Here is a 21,676-nt window from a genome sequence, read left to right as displayed (position 1 = left end):
GGAAATCTGTTTTTCTTACCCGTTCAATGGTTATTACAAGAATGGCTGCTTGGTAGTATTAGAGTATAAGTTTTGTTCCCGCACATGAACTAATGCTTTTGGTATTATTATTTAGTAATCATGCTCATCCCTTTAATTTTTGTGGATTACAGTAGAATATAAAACCTTTAATCTCAGATCACAGTAGGAAACATGTTCCTCCATTTGCCCAATACTACGCCTAATGATAATGAGTCAACAAATATATAACTCCTACGACTCATATGACGTCAACTAACCAAGACAAAACTACTACTCCTACTACTTTTGATGTCTATGACTAGGCTGTCATTAATTTAATGGATTAATATAATTGCTCAATTACACAGAATTAGAGAAACAGCAGTTTGTGTGCATCACAAGTATCCATCCTTTCTGCTGATCTGAAAACAATGGCAAGAATTCAACACTTATGCCATATATCCCATATCTATAGCCGTAAAATTCTTTTATGATTAGCCTCTTCCAAAACACAGTGGGAGGATTTATCAAGATAAATTTACTAGTATTCTGGGGTAATATGCATCAAAAAGCTCTCTTTCTTGAGCTGCACCACATTTATAATGTATTTTAGGCACTAGGTGGTCCTACAACGGGGCATGGACTCACTGAATATGGTTGTATCTTATAGGAAGGGGCATGACCTAGAACATGGCTGATTGTGCCAAAATTGTGGGGCTCATTTCTAGGACAAAGTGAGCGAACTAATGAAAAGTGGTATAAATAGACTAGCCAGGCTTAAAATTAGACAGATTTATTTAACAACATGTGCCACTAGGATAAAAAGGGGGCATTTTAGTACTGTCTAGTCGAAGTCTGCATTGTCCAAGAGTTATGCAGTATTGATAAATATGCCCCATTATGGTTAAATAACAAATTAAATTAAATAATTGGATTAAAGTATTGACCTCCAACTCCATCCACTACACTCTCCTCTCCCCCTGCGTCTGATTCACAGCTAAGTGTATGCCATTGCTGCCAATGGTTTAATTACTTACGCCATTGTTTTGTCTAAAACCTTAAAAAAGAAAACTTCTGCAAGTAGCAGTTCTACTATCATTTCACTGTTCATCAATGCACCTCTATTTTGTGCATATCTTTTGTAAAATATAAATTAAATGGTAAAACAACAAACAATCTGTAATTTGCGCGATACTGAATCTTATCCATAAGTTGGGTGTTCTAGAAACAATATTTTTTGATCTTATATAACTTGACAGATATAAAAGAAATAGTAACAGTCGCATCGGGAAATATTGGGTACATGCCTCTGGAATTCGGCATGAGGTACACTAAATAAAAGACAGATAGCACGACAAATAAAACATACAAAAAGTGGGAGTAGTTTATTGACCCATCTCATATGTTTTTCTGTAGCCAAGCCAAAACTTCAAATTCGAGATGGGTCAATAAATTACCCCCATTTTTTGTATGCTTTATTTAGAGTGCTACCTGCCTTCTTTATTTAATAGATAGAGAAAGAGAAATTTAGGAAAGAAAAAAGGAAGGAAGGATGGACAAAGGATGACAGGAAGGAAGGAGGGAGAGATGGGGAGGAAGGGAGGGAGGAAGGAAGGAAGGGAGCAGCGCATTTTCATAGCTTCTCAAAGGCTCACAATTTGAAGAGTCAAAACATTACACATAAATGGGTGAAAAAGGACTAGAGTTTCATTTTTCCATCTCTGGAGTACTGACGGTTGTTGCTGTATGAAGTTGTGAATGCATAGATAGATAATTAGATATATAAAGATAAGAAGATGAAACACTCCATTAATAGGTAAAAAGTGTGGATTTTATTAGTCCATGTGGTAACGTACAGGTCCAATCACAGAACCTTTCTCAAGAGTTGAGAAAGATTCTGTGATAGGACCGAAACGCTGCCACATGGACTAATAAAGTCTACACGTTTTGCTTATTAATGGAGTGCTGCCTCTTCTTATGTTTACATATCTAATGGATTTTGAAATGGTTAGTACAGGATGCCTTGCACCATGAGTTTTTTTTAATTTTTTTGTGCTGCTTCATTAGATAGATAGATAAATAGATAGATATGTGTTGAGCAAATAGATAGGCATGTGATAGATAGCTAGATAGATTGATATGTGATGGATAGATGGATATGTGATAGGTAGGGAGATAGATAGATAGATAGATAGATAGATAGATAGATAGATAGATAGATAGATAGATAGATAGATAGAGATCTCCCTTTCATCTCAGCCCTCATCCTCCAAAACCAGCTTCTCCACCATTAAAAAGATCATCTTTCCTCTTTACTTTCCAAATCACATCTCACAACATGTGAACTTGACCTGATTCCTGTCCCACCTTATCCCAAACCTCACCACAGCCTTCATCCCAACTTTAATCCCACACCATTCCACTGAAACTGCCCTGACTAAAGTCACCAATGACCTACTAACTGTCAAATCCAAGCAACACTACTCTGTCCTCCTCCTCCTGGACCTGTCATGTGCTTTCGACACCATGGACCATTCCTCTTACTGCAGATTCTCTCATCTGTTGTCATCACAGACTTGACCCTTTCTTGGATCTCCTCATACCTAACAGACCAGACATTCAGCGTCTCCCACTCACACACCAGCTCCTCATCTCGACCCCTATCTGTCAGTGTCCCCCAAGGTTTAGTTCTAGGACCCCTGCTCTTCTTCTACATCTACACCTTCGACCTGGGACAGTTCATAGAGTTCCACAGCTTTTGGTGTGACCTCTCTGCTGATGACACACAGATCTACCTCTCTGGACCCGATATCACCTCCTTACTAATAAGAATCCCACAATGTCTGTCCGCTATTTCATCTTTCTTCTTTGCTAGATTTGTAAAACTTAACATGGACAAAACAGAATTTATAATCTTTCCACCGTCTCACTCAACCCCCCCAACAGACCTATCCATCAAAGTCAATGTCTGCCACTTTCCCCAGTCCTGCAAGCTTGCTGCCTCGGAGTAACCGTTGACATTGATCTCCCCTTCAAACCACATATCTAAGCCCTTTTCTCTTCCTGCTGACTCCAATTCCAAAATATCTGCTGGCTCTGCACATTCCTCAACCAAGAATCTGCAAAATCAGTAGTCCATACCCTTATCATCTCTCACCTCGACTACTGCAACCTCCTGCTTTGTGGCCTTCCTCTCTAACATTCTTGCACCCCACCAATCTATCCTAAATTCTGCTTCCTGACTAATACACATATCCCACTGCTATTCCCTGACCTTTCCACGCTGTCAATCCATTCACTTGCTCCCCATTGCCCAGAAACTCCAGTTCAAAACCCTAAACTTGGCATACGAAGCCATCAAAAACCTGTCTCCTCCATACATCTGTGACCTAGCCTCCCGCTACTTACCTGCATGCAACCTCTGATCCTCAGAAGATCTCCTTCTCTACTCCCCTCATATCTACTCTTCTCATAATCGCATACAAGATTTTTTTCCCGTGGATCCCCCCTACTCTGGAACTCTTTACCAAAACATATCAGACTCTCGCCTACTGTGGAAACCTTGAAAAGGAACCTAAAAACCTACCTAGTCCACGATCTGCATTAACCCTTGTTCCACCAAACAGGGTCCTTTCTCCTCCTGTACTAGTCAGTAACTCGTTTTGTTCAAGATTATTGTACCTGTTTTTTGTTATGTACACCCCTTTTCACATGTAACGTGCCATAAAATAAATGGTGCTATAATAGTAAATAATAATTGATAGATAGATATGAGATGGATAGATAGATGTGTGATAGATGTGTGATAGATAGATAGATAGATAGATAGATAGATAGATAGATAGATAGATAGATAGATAGATACTATATGAGATAGACAGCTATGACATGGATAGATAGATAGATATGTGATAGATAGATAGATGATAGATATGAGATAGATAGATAGATATGATAGATAGATAGATAGATTGATAATTTTAAGGTTTTAACTATTCTAGTGAAAAAAAGACTTACGCCAAAGTAAAAATATGTACCCCATGGTGCAGTTCTAATGCATTATAGCATGATAGATGACTTGTAGCATGCCTAACCTCAAAACATAGTCATCTTTTCTGTTTTACATGCTGGAAAAGAGAAACCAAATTATGGGAAATGATTTGTTCCTCTCCGCTGTTAATGATTCCCAATTCATTTTATGGGCCCAATTAAACAGAGAGTGATAATTCAGGAAGAAATTGCTGTCTGCATTATTGAGTCTAAGTGTAATGTAATAATACAGCTAGGAAGACACATGATTTAAAGATATAACAAAATGCAATGCTGTAAATGATATTTAATTGATACCTTCTTATTCAGCTGACTAGATCTGGATTTTAGATTATGCGGATATCCTCTCCAATAGGATGTTTCTTATGCTCGGCAACACTAAAGATAGATTTTTTACTTTAACGTAATCTATCTTTGTTAGCGTGAAACCTGTGAACCTAAATACATTATACAAAAGAATGTCAAATTTTCTTTTTGCTGTTCGCCTTGTTTAAAGGGGTTGTTCACTAGTGGACAGCTTCTGCTTCATCCCTTCAGGGTCCCATAGAGAATAATAACAATTTGTGATCACCTCCCGTAGTGGAAGTGTTCCTGTAATTTCAGCCCTTCCGTTCATGGGAGCTCATGTGATATTGTTCTGTCAAGTGACCCCTGCAGCAAATCATTGGCTGCTGCTTGGGTGTAATAATTATAAGAACAGCAGGAACAATATATTGAAACAAATGATTAATTTCTAGTTTGTTTTTATTGTATTTTGTTTAGTTTTTTTTTTTAGTTTTTTTTTTTTTGCTTTAGAGTCTTTGCATACATTTTGGAGCATATATCCTAGGTGAGATTCTGCTCTGAGATATACACATCAGTCTGAAGAATTGTTGCTGACAGAAGATGTCCTTAAATCAGAGTATTTTGATGCATGATTCATGTTTAAATCAAAAGTGTACCTTCAACAAACTGCATAAAATGTACAGGCAATAAGAAGATACTTTCTAATATATCTTATCAGAGAGGTCAGCTTCCTTTCCCACTGATCAGACACTAATTCCCATCCCCCCGCCTCCTGAACCCAAAATTCACTGTGAAAAAGCAGTTTGGGTCCCTATTTAGGAGACGGACTGCAGGTGACATAGCCCATTATCCTCTACGGAGAGTGGTTAGGAGGAAAGGGAACAAGTGTTTACCTCACATCAGAGGTTGATTCAGATCAACACAGCTCAGCTCTGCTGTATAATGTCCTTCATGTTGCTGTAGTTTGTCTCTTTAACGTAAAAAGTAAATGAAGAGTTGATATTCCGCTCTCTGTGCTGTGATATCTATGGGAGAGATCACGGCAGCTCATCTCCTCATCCAGGGGAGAGCCTGGAGAGAGGGAAGCTGGAGAGAATGCAGGATATAAGTCACAGAACGGCCAGAAATGGGGTTATTCCTCATGTTCACACACAACACCATAGGCTACTTTCACACTTGCGTCGTGCACTGCACGTCGCTATGCGACGTTGTGGCGCACCGACGCAAGCAGTGAAAGCGCCGCACAACGGGGGCAGCGGATGCATTTTTCCAGCGCATCCGCTGCCCCATTGTGAGGTGCGGGGAGGCGGGGGCGGAGTTCCGGCCGCGCATGTGCAGTCAGAAATGGCGGACACAGCGCAGCCAAAAACGTTACATGTAATGTTTTTTGCTGCCGACGGTCCGCCACAACACAGCGCAACCGTCGCACGACGGTTGCGACGTGTGTCAATGCGTTGCAATGCGTCGCTAATGTTAGTCTATGGGGAAAAAACGCATCCTGCAGACAACTTTGCAGGATGCGTTTTTTCCCCTAAACGACGCATCGCGACGTATTGAAAACAACGCTAGTGTGAAAGTAGCCTTATTCTAAAAAGTTACGTGAAAGCACAGGTACCCTTTAATTAGAAAAGGGTGTATTTACTTCTATGATAGGCTGTTATCAGCATGCTTTTTGACCTATTTAGATGAAGAAATGAACGATAGATAGAGGATCTTTATAAACTACCCATTCTGGGCAATTGTCTTGGCACCATCTTCATACAGTGGAGTAGAGAACTTATCGCAGATCCTCTAGAATGTAAAGTGACATAACTTTACCAAATATCATTTTTTGAAAGGCGAAGCTTTTATAATATTTTATCATGGAATCAAGTAACTGTGTGCCAGAAGCATTGATGTTAATATTTGTTGGATTGTAAGTTATTGCTATTGATATTAATCTCTAGTCTTGATTCTGAACGCACAGTCCTGTCTTTGTGTTTCACAGTTGTGCCTAAAGCCAATACAAGCACTCAAGAACTGACAGTCCTGGAAGGAAACAGTTCCATAGTGTACTGTCAGGCTACTGGACTACCGGATCCCAATGTTTCCTGGGATATATCACAGCTTAAGTCTAACACTTCGGTAAGCGTCAGCCAAGCGTAGGCTTGTTAATTCTATCAAGCTGAGAAAGAATCTGTCATTATTCTTCTTCTTGTGTCTTCTTCAGATAGAGACTGTAAAGCATGGCGCTTACCTCACACTGAAGAATGTGACGTCCGTGGACAACACAAAAACTCTTGTCTGCATAGCTGAGAATGGTGTGGGTGAAGAGCACGTATTTGTGGAGCTCAATGTACATTGTGAGTAAGGATTGTTTAGAGACGTCACTTTAATTTAAAGGAATCTGTCATCAGCTGTTTGCTACCTCATTTGAGAGCAGCATATGATAGGGGCAGAGATCCTGATTCCTGAGCTGCTTGCTGTCATTTTGATAAAATCACTGTTTTATCTGCTGAATTCTGAGCTCTGTATAACCCTGCAAACATAACCCTGATTGGCAGCGTTGTGCCCATGTATAGTATATACAGAAAGCTGCCAATCATGGGTAGCGGCGGGGTAATAGAGAGCTCATAAATATGGAGGACTACTGGGCAGCAGGTTTTCTAGTCCCCTAATGATAATCTCCTGCTCATAAAACAGTGATTCTATCAAAACTGCATGTGAAGTAATCCAGAAATAAGAAGAAACAACAAGCATCCCAGTAAGTGATACATCGCTGGAATCAGTGTCTATACTATATCATGCTGCTCTTCATATAGGTGGCAAAAACCTGGTGATAGATTCCCTTTAGTGTTTGCATGTGAAAGTAGAGATATATATCTTTGTACGGATGACATTTGTACTGAATGTATGGGTACAAGCATTACACAACATACCACAGGTTCTGATGGGCTTCTCTCTGCACTACCTATGCATTTTACATTACTTTCCCAAAACTTTTATGGCCCATGACATGAGCCATTGTCTTATACAATCTTGAATACCTAGAATTCTAGATATTAAAAGTTAAAAAAAAATGGCACCTATCTTAGAATTAGCTCCCTGTGATGTGGTTTTGACTCTTGTAGCAATGCTATGACATCAGTAATGTCACAATAGCATTTACAACTGCCCCCAGCGAGGAGAACCACAATGATCTTTAGAACAATGGCCTTCAACCTGTGGCTCCATAGCTGTTGCAAAATTGCAGTTTGCAGCCTGCAGTCACAGTCACAGCCTTCATGGACTGTGGTCACGTTCGATAGAGCCATGATGTCTCATTATTGCTCCTCAAGCTTCTATGCTTCTGTTTAGAGAAGCAGAGGTCCAGTAATTACTGCCATCCTATCTATTCAATACATCATCATATAACTTGATTTATTATTATTTTTTGTCCTGGTATGATTAGCATTTTAGTGGTTTATGGTGACAATCGTTACAACTTTCCTATAGCACGAAGCAGTTGTCCTGCTCATTTTATGGTTAGGATGGCTGCCAAAGAACAGCTTTGATCTGAGTAGACCAAAGCCACCTGCTGCTTTCAAAAACTGAAAATGTTGGTGCTTTCCGTGTTATTTTACTATATCTATGTGATTACTTGTTCTCCTACTAGTAACAAAGGCAATTTCTGCTATTTCTTTCTTTCAGTTCCTCCAAACATCACGCTAATCGACTACCCAACTAATGACCACAACTGGTGTATTCCTTTCAGCGTGAGGGGTAACCCAATTCCTAATCTACAGTGGTTTCACGAGGGAAATGTGCTGGGTGAAACAGATTTTATTTGGAGTACAATTCATGAGTCAAGCAACATGAGTGAACATCACGGCTGTCTTCAACTAGATAGTCCAACACATCTGAACAATGGGTTTTATACTTTACGAGCGGAGAACGAATATGGGAAGGATGAACGTACAATTATGGCGCACTTTATGAAAAATCCTGGTGATGGTAAGTACAATTGACTTTTCTTATTTTTGTTATTTTTCATTTTTCGATACCTGCCAAACTTTTTTTCTGTAGCCCACAAAAGATAAGAAAGAAAGTACCAAGTTTACTCTTTTTCTCTTTATAATGACAATATGTGCAATTATGTTGAGTTCAGAATTATTTGGACAGATACAGTTTTCATAATCTAGTATCAGTAAACCTGATAATGGATGTGTAGATAAGCCGTCCAAACATGATTAAAGTGTATACTTTCAGTTTTATTTAAAGGGCCACTGTCACCCCCCTCCAGCCGTTATAAACTAAAAGAGCCACATTGTGCAGCAGTAATGCTGCATTCTAACAAGGTGGCTCTTTTACTTTTGTGTTCAGGTATTACTAAAATAAAGCGCTTTGAAACTTTGCAAAAATACCTATCTTTGTCCACGGAGGCGGGTCCACAATCCCCAGCTTAAACAGTACTCTGCCGTCACTCACATCTTCAGGGGCTGAACACAAAACTAAAAGAGCCACCTTGTTAGAATGCAGCATTACTGCTGCACAAGGTGGTTCTTTTAGTTTATAATGGCTGGAGGGGGGTGACAGTGGCCCTTTAAAACATTTTACAAAAAATATGGCATTATCCGTTCAGTGATTATTGTTATTTTTTATATAGTCACTCCATTTTCACATGCTGAAAAGTAATTGGACAATTGATATTTAAGCCACTTCATTGTCTAGTGTTGTTTAATACCTCAATTATCAGATAACTAAGGTCTAGTGTTAAGTATTGGATTTGTGATTAACTATTCATTGGATCTTAATGGTGGCACATCAGCATTCCGGTATTTTTATATTGGAAAAATCAAAAGGCTTAAAAAAGTACAGACAGCTAAATTGGATGATCATAAAATTCTCTTAAAAAAGACCTTTCACCAGTTTGTGCATGTTAAACTGGCCACATCATGAAATAGTTGCTGCAAAATTGAGTAAAATTAAGTTTTTTTTTTAATATCTCCTCATTGCAGATATATTACCATGTAAAGTTTAGCGATATTACCACAGTTTGAAGCAGGACACTCCCAGCTATCACCCTCCCCCCACACTGACAGCACTGCAAGATGAGATCTGAAAGTGTTTGTAATAATACTGTACATACCTCAACTCTGCTGTATCTCTACACAATAGCTGCGGCTATGTATCATTGCAAACACTTCTGGATCATATCTCACAGTAGTGTCAGTTCTGACCGTCCCACAACATTGACTGTGATGAGGTGAGACCTGGAAGTGTTTGTAATGATTTGTAACTCAGCTCAGCTCCCTCTCTGCATAGTAGCTACATATATTAGTGAGGAGGGTAGGGTGTGTTCATTTTTCCCCTGTATGTTTCTACTTGTTTTTGACTGGTCGACATCACACAAAGGAAAAAGTAAACGCCCCAGAGAAGAATTTTTGATAACTCTTAGTAGATCGTAGCATAAATTATAATCTAAACACCATCTTAGCTAAGAAAATGTAATATTCTTCCTGACCTGGTCTCAATCTGATTGGACATACATTTCATTTACTGATGTTTATTATGCACTGAGATCTGTCTAAAACAAAGCTAAATAAATGGAGGGGAGGGAAGACATAAAAAAATAATAAAATATTGTAATCACCTCATCCCTCACCTGTCCTGCTGTCTCAGCTCCTCCTCAACTCATTCCTTCTAGTTTCCTGATGCTTACTTGTAACTATACATATCATTGCATTATTACATTTTAAAAGGCCATTCTTTATATTATAATGAAAATTACAAAGAGTTTGCAAAACGAGCAACTTTGCAATTTACTTGTTACTAACAATCCTCTTCATTCTCAAGAACAAAGGAATTTTTAATTTTATAGTATTCGTTTTTTTGCCTAAGTTACAGACAGACTGCAGAAATGGCCGGTCTCGTAAACAAAGAGCGCAGTGCTTGAATGCTCTTTGCTATAGAGCATGCAAGTGTTGCTCTAAAGCCACTGCTCTCTTTCAATACTGCAGAGACAGTGGACGCTGCTTGCAGCATCAGACAGTGCACAGTTTAGACTAGCATCAGTACCATGTCGCTGGTCTGAACGGTCAATCATCAAGAGCGTACTGCCCCCTGGCAAGCAAAACCCTGGTAAGCAGGCGAGCTGTATGCTACTGGAGACATATGTTGAGAACAGCCCTTTAACCACAAAAAAAGTAGCAAATTCAGTTTTTTGGGGACAGATTTACTCATCTTTACAGAAGACAAAGTTGAAGGCAGAAAAGCCCACAAGCAACAAATAATGATGGCTATAATACATGCCTGGATTATCTAAAGGGAGAACTCCGTAAGAGTTCTAGACTTCAACACTAGAGAAGAGCGGATCAATCTTCAGAGGACTGAGTTCAAGTCGATGAAAAAAAATGAAATTAAAAACCGCCCAATCAACATTTCCCACATCGCCTTAGCATTCGAGAGCAAGCTAACATACTTTTGTGTGGCCATGCGGGCTTCCTCATAATTTCCTGCAGCTACGACATTTTATGGATTGTCATACCAGTGATGGTCAGTGCCTGGGTGTCATGCATTACGATTCCATCCAGCGCTCCTGTGCTCTTCTGTCAGTGTCTCTGCCCGCTGAGCTGTAGCAGGTTCTGTCGCTGTCCGGGTGCTGATTACCTTATGACTTTGCCCATTCCTTTCCGACAGCAGGTGTTTTTCATTTGTTATATAGCCTTTCCTATCGTTACAGGTGCTTTTATTTAAACCTCCGTCCTGTTAGTCTCCTCTGCTGGTGATAGTCTTTAGTGGATTCTGCTTGGAGTTCTGTTCCTGCATCTGGGTATTTGGGCCAGTCAGATAAGTGTACTGCTGGTGTTTATTTCTTATGCTGCACTTTTCCTCGGTTCCTTAGGAGGTACGAGATACACTTGACGGCCTTTCAGGGAGCCAGGTCCAGGTTGTCATTTTTAGATTTTCCTACAGGTGTTATCCAGCTTGTGCTACTAGGGCCCGCGTTACTGGATAATAGTCTGTACAGTAACCGGGTGGGGTTTCTGCAGCTTATTCACAGTTACGGTAGATCCTTTTTCCATGTTTTTACTACCACGTGTGCATAACACTGGGCCATCTGAGATTAGATGTTCCCATTGTAGCATAGTTTGTGTGACAGAGTTGTTATCCATCTCCAGACTCACTGAGTAAGTCTTTCCCTCACGTACAGTGTAAGCTCTTATGGTCAGTAGAGTCTACTCCCTCTTGCCTGTAGAATGTAAGCACTTATGATAGCAAGGTCCACTGTTTCTTCTGTAGAGTGTAGCTCTTATGATCAGCAGGACCCTCTCTCTCTGCCTCTCTTATCTAGAGTGTAAGCTCTTATGGTCAGTAGGATCAACTCTCTCTCACCTGTAGAGTGTTAGATCTTATGATCAGCAAGGTCCACTCTCCTTCTCTTCTGTAGAGTGTAAGCTTTTATGGTCAGCGGGTACTCTCTCGTTCTGCTTCTCTCCTGTAGAGCGATAGCTTTTATGATCTGCAAGGTCCACACTCTCTCTTCTGTAGAGAGTAGGCTCTAATAGTCAGCGGGGTCCTCTCACTTTCTCTCTCTCCTGTAGAGTGTTAGTTCTTATGATCAGCAAGGTCCATTCTCTATCTCTTCTGTAGAGTGTTAACTCTTACAGTCTGCGGCGCCCTCTTTTTTTTAAACCCCCCCCCCCCCAAAAAAAAGATTTTTCATATCTTCCCTCCATTGAACGCTGCAGGAGAGAAGAAATGAATGGCGGCTTCAGCCCCAGATGCAGGGGACAGCGCTTAACTGTAGTGCTGTCTCCTGCACGGTGCGTGTGGTACCCAGTCGGCACACGGGCAGCACACGGATGCCGCACGTGTGCCACACTGATGTGCCACGTGAGCACACGGACACGGATAATTCCGGTACCGATTTTTCCGGTACCGGAATTATCTGGACGTGTGAGACTGGCCTTATATGGTATACGGTAGTTATTGGTTCAATTCAAAATTCAGAAAAACAATCCTGCCCCTGTGTTGGCTGACAAATAAGAAATTTATGGAAGAAAAATAATAACCAGCAAATATCAAAATTGGCTTTATATTGTTATAGTATGTTTGTCCATGTACAGGTCCTTCTCAAAAAATTAGCATATAGTGTTAAATTTCATTATTTACCATAATGTAATGATTACAATTAAACTTTCATATATTATAGATTCATTATCCACCAACTGAAATTTGGCAGGTCTTTTATTGTTTTAATACTGATGATTTTGGCATACAACTCCTGATAACCCAAAAAACCTGTCTCAATAAATTAGCATATCAAGAAAAGGTTCTCTAAACGACCTATTACCCTAATCTTCTGAATCAACTAATTAACTCTAAACACATGCAAAAGATACCTGAGGCTTTTATAAACTCCCTGCCTGGTTCATTACTCAAAACCCCCATCATGGGTAAGACTAGCGACCTGACAGATGTCAAGAAGGCCATCATTGACACCCTCAAGCAAGAGGGTAAGACCCAGAAAGAAATTTCTCAACAAATAGGCTGTTCCCAGAGTGCTGTATCAAGGCACCTCAATGGTAAGTCTGTTGGAAGGAAACAATGTGGCAGAAAACGCTGTACAACGAGAAGAGGAGACCGGACCCTGAGGAAGATTGTGGAGAAGGACCGATTCCAGAACTTGGGGAACCTGAGGAAGCAGTGGACTGAGTCTGGTGTGGAAACATCCAGAGCCACCGTGCACAGGCGTGTGCAGGAAATGGGCTACAGGTGCCGCATTCCCCAGGTAAAGCCACTTTTGAACCATAAACAGCGGCAGAGGCGCCTGACCTGGGCTACAGAGAAGCAGCACTGGACTGTTGCTAAGTGGTCCCAAGTACTTTTTTCTGATGAAAGCAAATTTTGCATGTCATTCGGAAATCAAGGTGCCAGAGTCTGGAGGAAGACTGGGGAGAAGGAAATGCCAAAATGCCTGAAGTCCAGTGTCAAGTACCCACAGTCAGTGATGGTGTGGGGTGCCATGTCAGCTGCTGGTGTTGGTCCACTGTGTTTCATCAAGGGCAGGGTCAATGCAGCTAGCTATCAGGAGATTTTGGAGCACTTCATGCTTCCATCGGCTGAAATGCTTTATGGAGATGAAGATTTCATTTTTCAGCACGACCTGGCACCTGCTCACAGTGCCAAAACCACTGGTAAATGGTTTACTGACCATGGTATTACTGTGCTCAATTGGCCTGCCAACTCTCCTGACCTGAACCCCATAGAGAATCTGTGGGATATTGTGAAGAGAAAGTTGAGAGACGCAAGACCCAACACTCTGGATGAGCTTAAGGCCGCTATTGAAGCATCCTGGGCCTCCATAACATCTCAGCAGTGTCACAGGCTGATTGCCTCCATGCCACGCCGCATTGAAGCAGTCATTTCTGCCAAAGGATTCCCGACCAAGTATTGAGTGCATAACTGAACATTATTATTTGATGGTTTTTTTGTTTGTTATTAAAAAACACTTTTATTTGATTGGATGGGTGAAATATGCTAATTTATTGAGACAGGTTTTTTGGGTTATCAGGAGTTGTATGCCAAAATCATCAGTATTAAAACAATAAAAGACCTGACAAATTTCAGTTGGTGGATAATGAATCTATAATATATGAAAGTTTAATTGTAATCATTACATTATGGTAAATAATGAAATTTAACACTATATGCTAATTTTTTGAGAAGGACCTGTACTTTTCAGCTTGAGAAAATAATAGGACTATGTTAATATAGTGTAATTCTTTATGATTAAATATTTTTGTGTAATCAGCAAATTTAGGTTGAAAGTTTAAACTTTAATCACATCTTTAATTTAACACCATTGTACTGATGTACAGAGTAAAAATAGTAGGAAAATCAGTAACAATAGTAGCTTGTTCTACGCCTGCTTTTTATTTTGTGTGTTGTCAAGTATATTTGATTATCCTGCACCTATCAGTCCTGTTAGTATAATACGGAAGGAATTTTGTTTTAGTCATTGTTCTGCTGCCATACAGTACCATCCGTGAAAAAACACTGATGGTAAAAACGGACACACTGATGTCACACTGATCCTAAACACTGATGTCACACTGATCCTAAACATTGATGTCACACTGGTCCTAAACATTGATGTCACACTGATCCTAAACATTGATGTCACACTGGTCCTAAACATTGATGTCACACTGATCCTAAACATTGATGTCACACTGGTCCTAAACATTGATGTCACACTGGTCCTAAACACTGATGTCACACTGATCCTAAACACTGATGTCACACTGATCCTAAACATTGATGTCACACTGGTCCTAAACATTGATGTCACACTGGTCCTAAACATTGATGTCACACTGGTCCTAAACATTGATGTCACACTGATCCAAAACACTTATGGCACAAGTATCATTTTTTCACTTACAAGTTTAAACATGGACCTGTGAATGAGGTCTTATATTAAAAATAGGACCTTTTGATTTCAGTTCCTTAATAGGTATAGTGGGGTCCTATGTTGCTCTCATTGCTTGTTTAGGGTATGTGCACACGTTGCGGATTCTCTGCAGATTCACAGCGTTTTTTGCAGTGCAGAAATGCTTCAGATCCGCAATTGATTTACAGTACAATGTAAATCAATGAGAAAAAAAAATGCTGTGCACACTCTGCGGAAAATCCGCTGCGGAAACGCTGAGGTTTAAAAGAAGTAGCATGTCACTTCTTTTTTGTGAACCTGCAGCATTTTTGTACCCATTCCACTACAGAAGACCGCAGGGGTAAAAAAATGCAGCAAATCTGCAAAAAACGCAGAAAAAAACGCACAAAAAACGCTGTGGAACCGCACAAAAAATGCGACAAATCTGCAGGTGCGTTTTCTGCCAAGAGAGGCAGAATCCGCACCAGAAATTCCTAAGCCTAATCCGCAACGTGTGCACATAGATAATCTTTCTGCAGGTTTTTGCCAGCTCATTTGAGATCAGCATGATGATTCCAGTACTGTATCACTTAAACGGAACCTGTCAGCAGGATTGTGCTCAGTAACCTACAGACAGTGTCAGGTCGGCGCCGTTATACTGATTACAATGATACCTTGGTTGATGAAATTCATCTTATGGTTGTTAAGATGGGAGATGCTACTGCACAGGCGAGGGCGGTGCATTTTTGGAGGAGGATTTCTTTTTCTTCTCCAGTATAATGGCGCCGCCGGTGCACACGCAGTAGCAGCTATGGGATCACAGCTATATACACTGATAGCTGCTACTGCCCTGGCGCAGTGGGCACATTTTCAATTTTTTTTTTCTAGCAGAATAATATGATGAACAGTTTTTATTTGCACATAAAACATGCGCTAATTCTGCAGAGCAGGTGCCACGGCTGGAACCTGCCTGCAGAAGGTTTTTTGTACAGATATTCATTAGGCAAACTATGATGGCAGGTCACTGAGGGATCAGTAACCTGTCAGAAGTCTCCATTATGAGTAGCTAAGCAGAGCACCACATAAAGCCACATAAAGCCCGTCCACCCACAAGCGACTCCACAGCACGAACATATCATTAAAGGGACTCTGTCACCTGAATTTGGCGGGACTGGTTTTGGGTCATATGGGCGGAGTTTTCAGGTGTTTGATTCACCCTTTCCTTACCCGCTGGCTGCATGCTGGCTGCAATATTGGATTGAAGTTCATTCTCCGTCCTCCATAGTACACGCCTGCGAAAAGCAATCTTGCCTTGTGCAGGCGTGTACTATGGAGGACAGAGAATGAACTTCAATCCAATATTGCAGCCAGCATGCAGCCAGCGGGTAAGGAAAGGGTGAATCAAACACCCGAAAACTCCGCCCATATGACCCAAAACCAGTCCTGCCAAATTCAGGTGACAGGTTCCCTTTAACTAAAAACTGAAAATAAAGATTAAATAGCAACCATAAGATGGATTTCATCAACCAAGGTATCACTTTAATCAGGATAGCGGCACTAACCTGACACTGTCTGTAGGTTACTGTGCACAATCCTGCTGACAGATTCCCTTTAATATACTGGGTGCAGCAGTTGTAATAGAATCTGAGTTTTCTCTGCTGTGTCATAGAGCAGAGCTCAGAAAGCTGACCTCGCCCACAGCAATGATTAGCAGCTTTCTATGTACAGTGTATATTGACAGAAAGTTGCTAATCAGTTCTGATATATATAACACATACAACCTATGTAACACCTATTTCAGATTGTGATTGAAAAGTTGAAGGGCCGTTTTCTGTATATGATCTTATCATTTTTGCATGCGCTAACATACCATACTGTACATGCTCGGTATGACGAATTCACGTATTATTTTATTTCAAGGAGATTAGACTATGTCATAAAAGAGACATTTTTTTGTGGGTCTGGCAGCTTTGACATCCTTAGTTTTCAATGGTGAGATGGATGCTCTGGGCTAAAATTGTGAATTTGCCAAGTAATTTTTAAAGCTATAGAATTCCTCACAGTCATCATTTCTACATGTGCATGTACTGACATTGTTCTCATGTTCATCATATCGTAATGTTATGGCAAAAAAAACCTTTAGGTTCCTGTCTAAATCTGTGTTTAAGTGACCGACAGAACCCAGATTCCAGCACTAATTTTAATGACAGCACATATACGATATAGGCTCTATTGCATACTGCATTACGACTCCAAGTCTAGATATAACACAGACATTTAGCACATAGACATTTTTGCACAATCCCCTCAGAGCTGGTATCTTTGAGCCTGTCACAGAAGAAGAAGTGACCAGGCTCCTCGCTTCTTCTCACCCTACAACCTGCACTACTGACCCTAATCCCTAACATCTCCTTCAGTCCCTCTCCCCAGCTTAAAGGGACACTGTCACCTGAATTTGGAGGGAACAATCTTCAGCCTTGGAGGCGGGGTTTTGGGGTTTTTGATTCACCCTTTCCTTACCCGCTGGCTGCAATATTGGATTGAAGTTCATTCTCTGTCCTCCATAGTACACGCCTGCGCAAGGCAAGATTGCACAGCGCAGGCGTGTACTACGGAGGACAGAGAATGAACTTCAATCCAATATTGCAGCCAGCAGGTAAGGAAAGGGTGAATCAAAAACCCCAAAACCCCGCCTCCATGGCTGAAGATTGTTCCCTCCAAATTCAGGTGACAGTGTGTTAGGGGTCGAGTTCCCGCTTCTGCACAGGGGGAATCTCGAGCCACCTCCGCTGCGGTCTCCCATTCTTGTCCAGCCGCAGTGGAGTCTGCTGAGCAAGGACGTCGGTCCCAGCGTCTTGCTCACTCTCACTCTGTTCTGAGAGTTACTGCTGCTTCTCCAGTCTCTGCTATTAAAGTCTGTGCTGGTCAGCAGCGAGCGGACTTCTCTGGGACTAAGTCCTTGTCTGCACGTACTGAGCATGCCCAGCGTAAGGTTTCCCGTTGGAGATCGAGGATCATGTGCTCAGGCTCTGCAGCACATTCCATTGGTCCTCTTGGCAGGTCCTAGAAGGGCAAAAGTGCTGTGGCCACTTCCTGTGCTGCTGCTATATAAACTGCGCATGACCGCATGGCCATGCGCTAGTATTGTCAAACAATTGCTAATGTGTGTATGTTGTGAGTGCAAGTCGTCCTTGGATACCCCTACCCTATAGTATGACTGTTCGCGGAAGGTGTATGGCTGCTACCTAGCGCCCGACTTATCCTACAGCACTAGTCACACATTATAGCGTCCAGTTGCTGTGACCGCCAGTACGGCGCCGTGCACTTCCTCTGTGCTTTCCTTACCCAAGCCTGGGTGGTTAGTGGCGTTCGTCAGTGCGGCACTGCATGCTCTTCTGTTTCATTTCACACCCAGTTGCGGTGTTGCGCCAGCAAGGGTCTAATCGGACTTCAATCCCAGTTGGGGTTGAGTTCGCTGACTACTTGCTCGCGCTTTAGGTGCGGTACCGCGGTCCTGTGCCTTAACAGGATTGCTTCTTTCACGCTGGGTGAGGTTAACCCACGCGTGTATACTCTAGTGTACCGCCATATAGTCTGCTAATTGCTAGCAGCAGGTTTTCACCTGCACGGTGGACCCCGGACTGCGAACGCATCTATACCATCTGTCTTGGTGCGTTCCGCCAGTCCTAACACAGTGTCCCTTTAACTACACCCTATACATCTAAAATACTTAACCTCTCTCTTTCTAACAGCAAAATCCAATGGTCATTACTCCATGCTGTTTCTCCTGGATCTCTCTGCAACATTTGACACTGTGGATCACTCTTCTCCTCCTCACCATGCTCCGTTCTATCTGTCTCAAGAACATCGCCATATCCTGGTTTTCCTTCTGCATCTCTAACCACTCCTTCACAGTATCTTTTGCCAGCTTTAGTTCCTCTACTCTTCCCTTTACTGTCGGAGTTCCTCAAGGCTCAGTCCTAGACCCTTTCCCCTTCTCCATATATACTGCCCCTATTGGCCAAACAATGAAAAGATTTGATTTCCAGTATCATTTCCATGCTGATAGCACCCACTTATACACCTCTTCAACTGTCATCACTCCCCTTTAATATAAAATACCAGGGATTGTCTGTCTGCTATCTCTAACATCATGTCCTCCTTCTATCTGAAACTGAATCTCTCTAAAACTGAACTCCTTCTGTTTCGTTCCTCTACTAACTTACCTATGACCGACCTTTCAATTTCTTTGGGTGGTTCAACCATTACTCCCAAGCAGCAAGCCAGCTGTCTTGGGGTCATTCTTGACACAAAACTTTTCTTTATTCCCTATATCCAAACACTAACTCGCTCTTGTAACTTGCAACTTAAAAACAATTCCAGAATCCGACCTTTTCTTACCTTTGAAACTGCAAAACTCTTACTATCGCTCTTATTCACTCTTGTCTGCAACTCTCTTCTGATCGGTTTCCCTCTTACCAAACTATCTCCTCTACAATCCATCATGAAAGCAGCAGCCAGGGTTATAGTTTTGTCCAACCGCATTACCGATGCCTCTACCTTGTGCCTGTCATTGCACTGGTTTCTCATTTGCTACATAATCCAATATAAACTCATTTCTCTCACCCATAAAGCTCTCCACATTTCTCCACCACCTTATATCTCCTTCCTTGTTTTTGTCTATCACCCCATCCATGCCCTCCATTCTGCAACTGATCTAAGACTAACATCCTCCATAATCTGAACCTCGCACCTCAATCTCCAAGACTTCTCTCGTGCTGTACCAGTCTACTGAATGCACAACCCCAAACGATCTAGTAATATGCTCCTTCCTATTCATCTGTCTCCACATCCTCCATGCACCTAGTAGCACACAATAACTTCACTTAAACATGTCCTGGTTTATGTCTGGATCATGCAGCTTAATATGAAAATTCTTATTATAATAATCATGGCTGGACCATACATAACAGCACGTTCTACCTTTTTGTCCTTATAGATTGTAAGCTTGCGAGCAGGTCCCTCACTCCTCTTGTATATAATGGGAGTGATGGAACTACTTTGCCGTGGTCCGCGAATAGCCTGGAGAGGCGTAACTAGGTGAGCACCTGAATTTTCACTAGAGCCCCTGATGGTGGGGTTAGGTTTGGCTCCCGATAAACATGAGGTGCTTTTCCAGGACAGACCACAGATGCATGGCAGCTGGCCCCCAAGGGACTAGTAGTTGGAATGGCCCAGAATGTGAGGACAGCTGATGCAGGCAGGCACTGGCAGGAGCAAACTGGTATGGCTGATACACAGGCTGGCACAGCAAGTGCTGGCGGATCCAGCTGATATACAGACTGGCACGACAGGTACAAGCAAGTCCGGCAGATATACTGGCTGGCACAGCTGGTGCAGGTGAGCCTGGCTGATATTCAGACTGGCACGGTAGGTGCAGGCAGGTCTGGCTGATATACAGACTGGCACAGCAGGTTCAGGTGGGTCTGGCTGATATGCAGGTGTCGACAGGTCCGGCTAATATAAATATAGATATAGAAGGAGCAGGTGGGTCCGTCAGATGTATAGACTGGCATGGCAGGTGCTGGCGGATCCGGCTGATAAACAGACTGGCACAGCAGATGCTGATAGATCCGGCTGGTGTACAAATTGGGATGGCATGTGCTGGTGGGTCCAGCTAAAATTCAGATTGACAAGGCAAGTACTGGCAAGGAGTTTAGGGACAGAAAGACACTAGCTTTCATCTAAGGGGACTAAACTAAAACTAAAAAATAATAAAGTAAAAATTAGAAATGAATATTTAAAAATATTTGTATGCTTTAATCGCCCCTTTTTTCTCCATTTAAAAAACAAAGGAAAAATGTTACAAAATGTGTCCAAAAAAAGTATGATTCATCAAAATATAAAATTATTTACATTCCAAAAAGGAAAAAAATTAGACTACTAATATTGCCAAATCAAAATGTCATATGTGTTTGGGTTGGCGGAACGCACCAAGTATATATATATATATATATGTATTATTAGGTGCGTTCGCAACCCAGGGTCCACCGTGCAGGAGAGGAACCTGCTGCTGGCAAATGGTGGCGCTCTATGGCGGTATAAGCGAACTCTGTTTACTCCACAGAGTCACTAGGAACAAGATGCTGTGCCCTGTTAACCTCACAGAGGTACACAGCTACCAACCAGAGCAAACTGTGGTCAGGCAGTCAGAGAAAACAGACAAACAACTCCTCACCGGAGGTGCCGGTATTCTAGCAGCTTATTTCAGCCAAGACCCTGAATACACTCATACAAACTCCTCACCGGAGGTGCCGGTATTCTAGGGGCTTATTTCAGCCAAACCCTAACCGCATCCAGACATGACCACACTGGCGCTGAGCTCATAGACATAGAACCTTTTATAGCTGCAGCAACTTCGGGACCTTCCAAGAGGACCAATGGGAGCTTCTACAGTACCTGGGCAACTTTAGGACCTTCCTAGAGGACCAATGGGAGCTGCTGCAGTATCTGAGGATGTGACCCCCGACCTCCAATGAGAGGTCTTACCCTGGCATGCTCAGAAGGGGAAAAGCAGGACTTAGTCCCAGAGACGTCTGCTCGCCACTGACCAGTACTGGCTACAAAGGCAGAGCATGGAAGAGTAGTAGTAACAAGTCGCCCAGTATCAGCCTGATCCAGACGCTGGGACTGACGTCTCCGCTGAGCAGGCTCCACTGCGGCTGGAGAAGAATGGGAGACCGCAGCGGAAGTGGTTCGAGATTCCCCCTTTGGAGAGGCGGGAACTCGACACCTAACAATATGTACCTCAAAATTCAGTCAATAAAACAATAAAGTAAGGGTTATTAAGAACATGCCCTCGTTATTCTTGTTGTGGCGTCACAAACAACATTTTTTTATTTATACATTTCACAGTCCTTGGATTTTTTTTTTCCTTTTCCAGAA

The 21,676-nt window shown here is 41.9% G+C and overlaps 1 protein-coding gene across 12 annotated transcripts in view; it reads left to right on the top strand.

Moving 5' to 3' along the window:
* NTRK2 (neurotrophic receptor tyrosine kinase 2) overlaps positions 1-21,676 on the top strand; it is a 446,678-nt gene that overhangs the window by 41,533 nt on the left and 383,469 nt on the right. For all 12 annotated transcript variants that reach the window (XM_069762550.1, XM_069762571.1, XM_069762510.1 and 9 more), the window contains 3 exons: positions 6,323-6,459; positions 6,545-6,677; positions 8,005-8,307. In XM_069762550.1, the coding sequence (XP_069618651.1) occupies positions 6,323-6,459; positions 6,545-6,677; positions 8,005-8,307 (573 nt within the window). The remainder of the gene's footprint in view (positions 1-6,322; positions 6,460-6,544; positions 6,678-8,004; positions 8,308-21,676) is intronic.

Source organism: Ranitomeya imitator, chromosome 1, assembly GCF_032444005.1.
Source record: "Ranitomeya imitator isolate aRanImi1 chromosome 1, aRanImi1.pri, whole genome shotgun sequence".
Classification (NCBI taxonomy): Eukaryota; Metazoa; Chordata; class Amphibia; order Anura; family Dendrobatidae; genus Ranitomeya; species Ranitomeya imitator.
The sequence above is the reverse complement of the archived record's forward strand: the minus strand, read 5'-3'. Positions and strand labels throughout refer to the sequence as shown.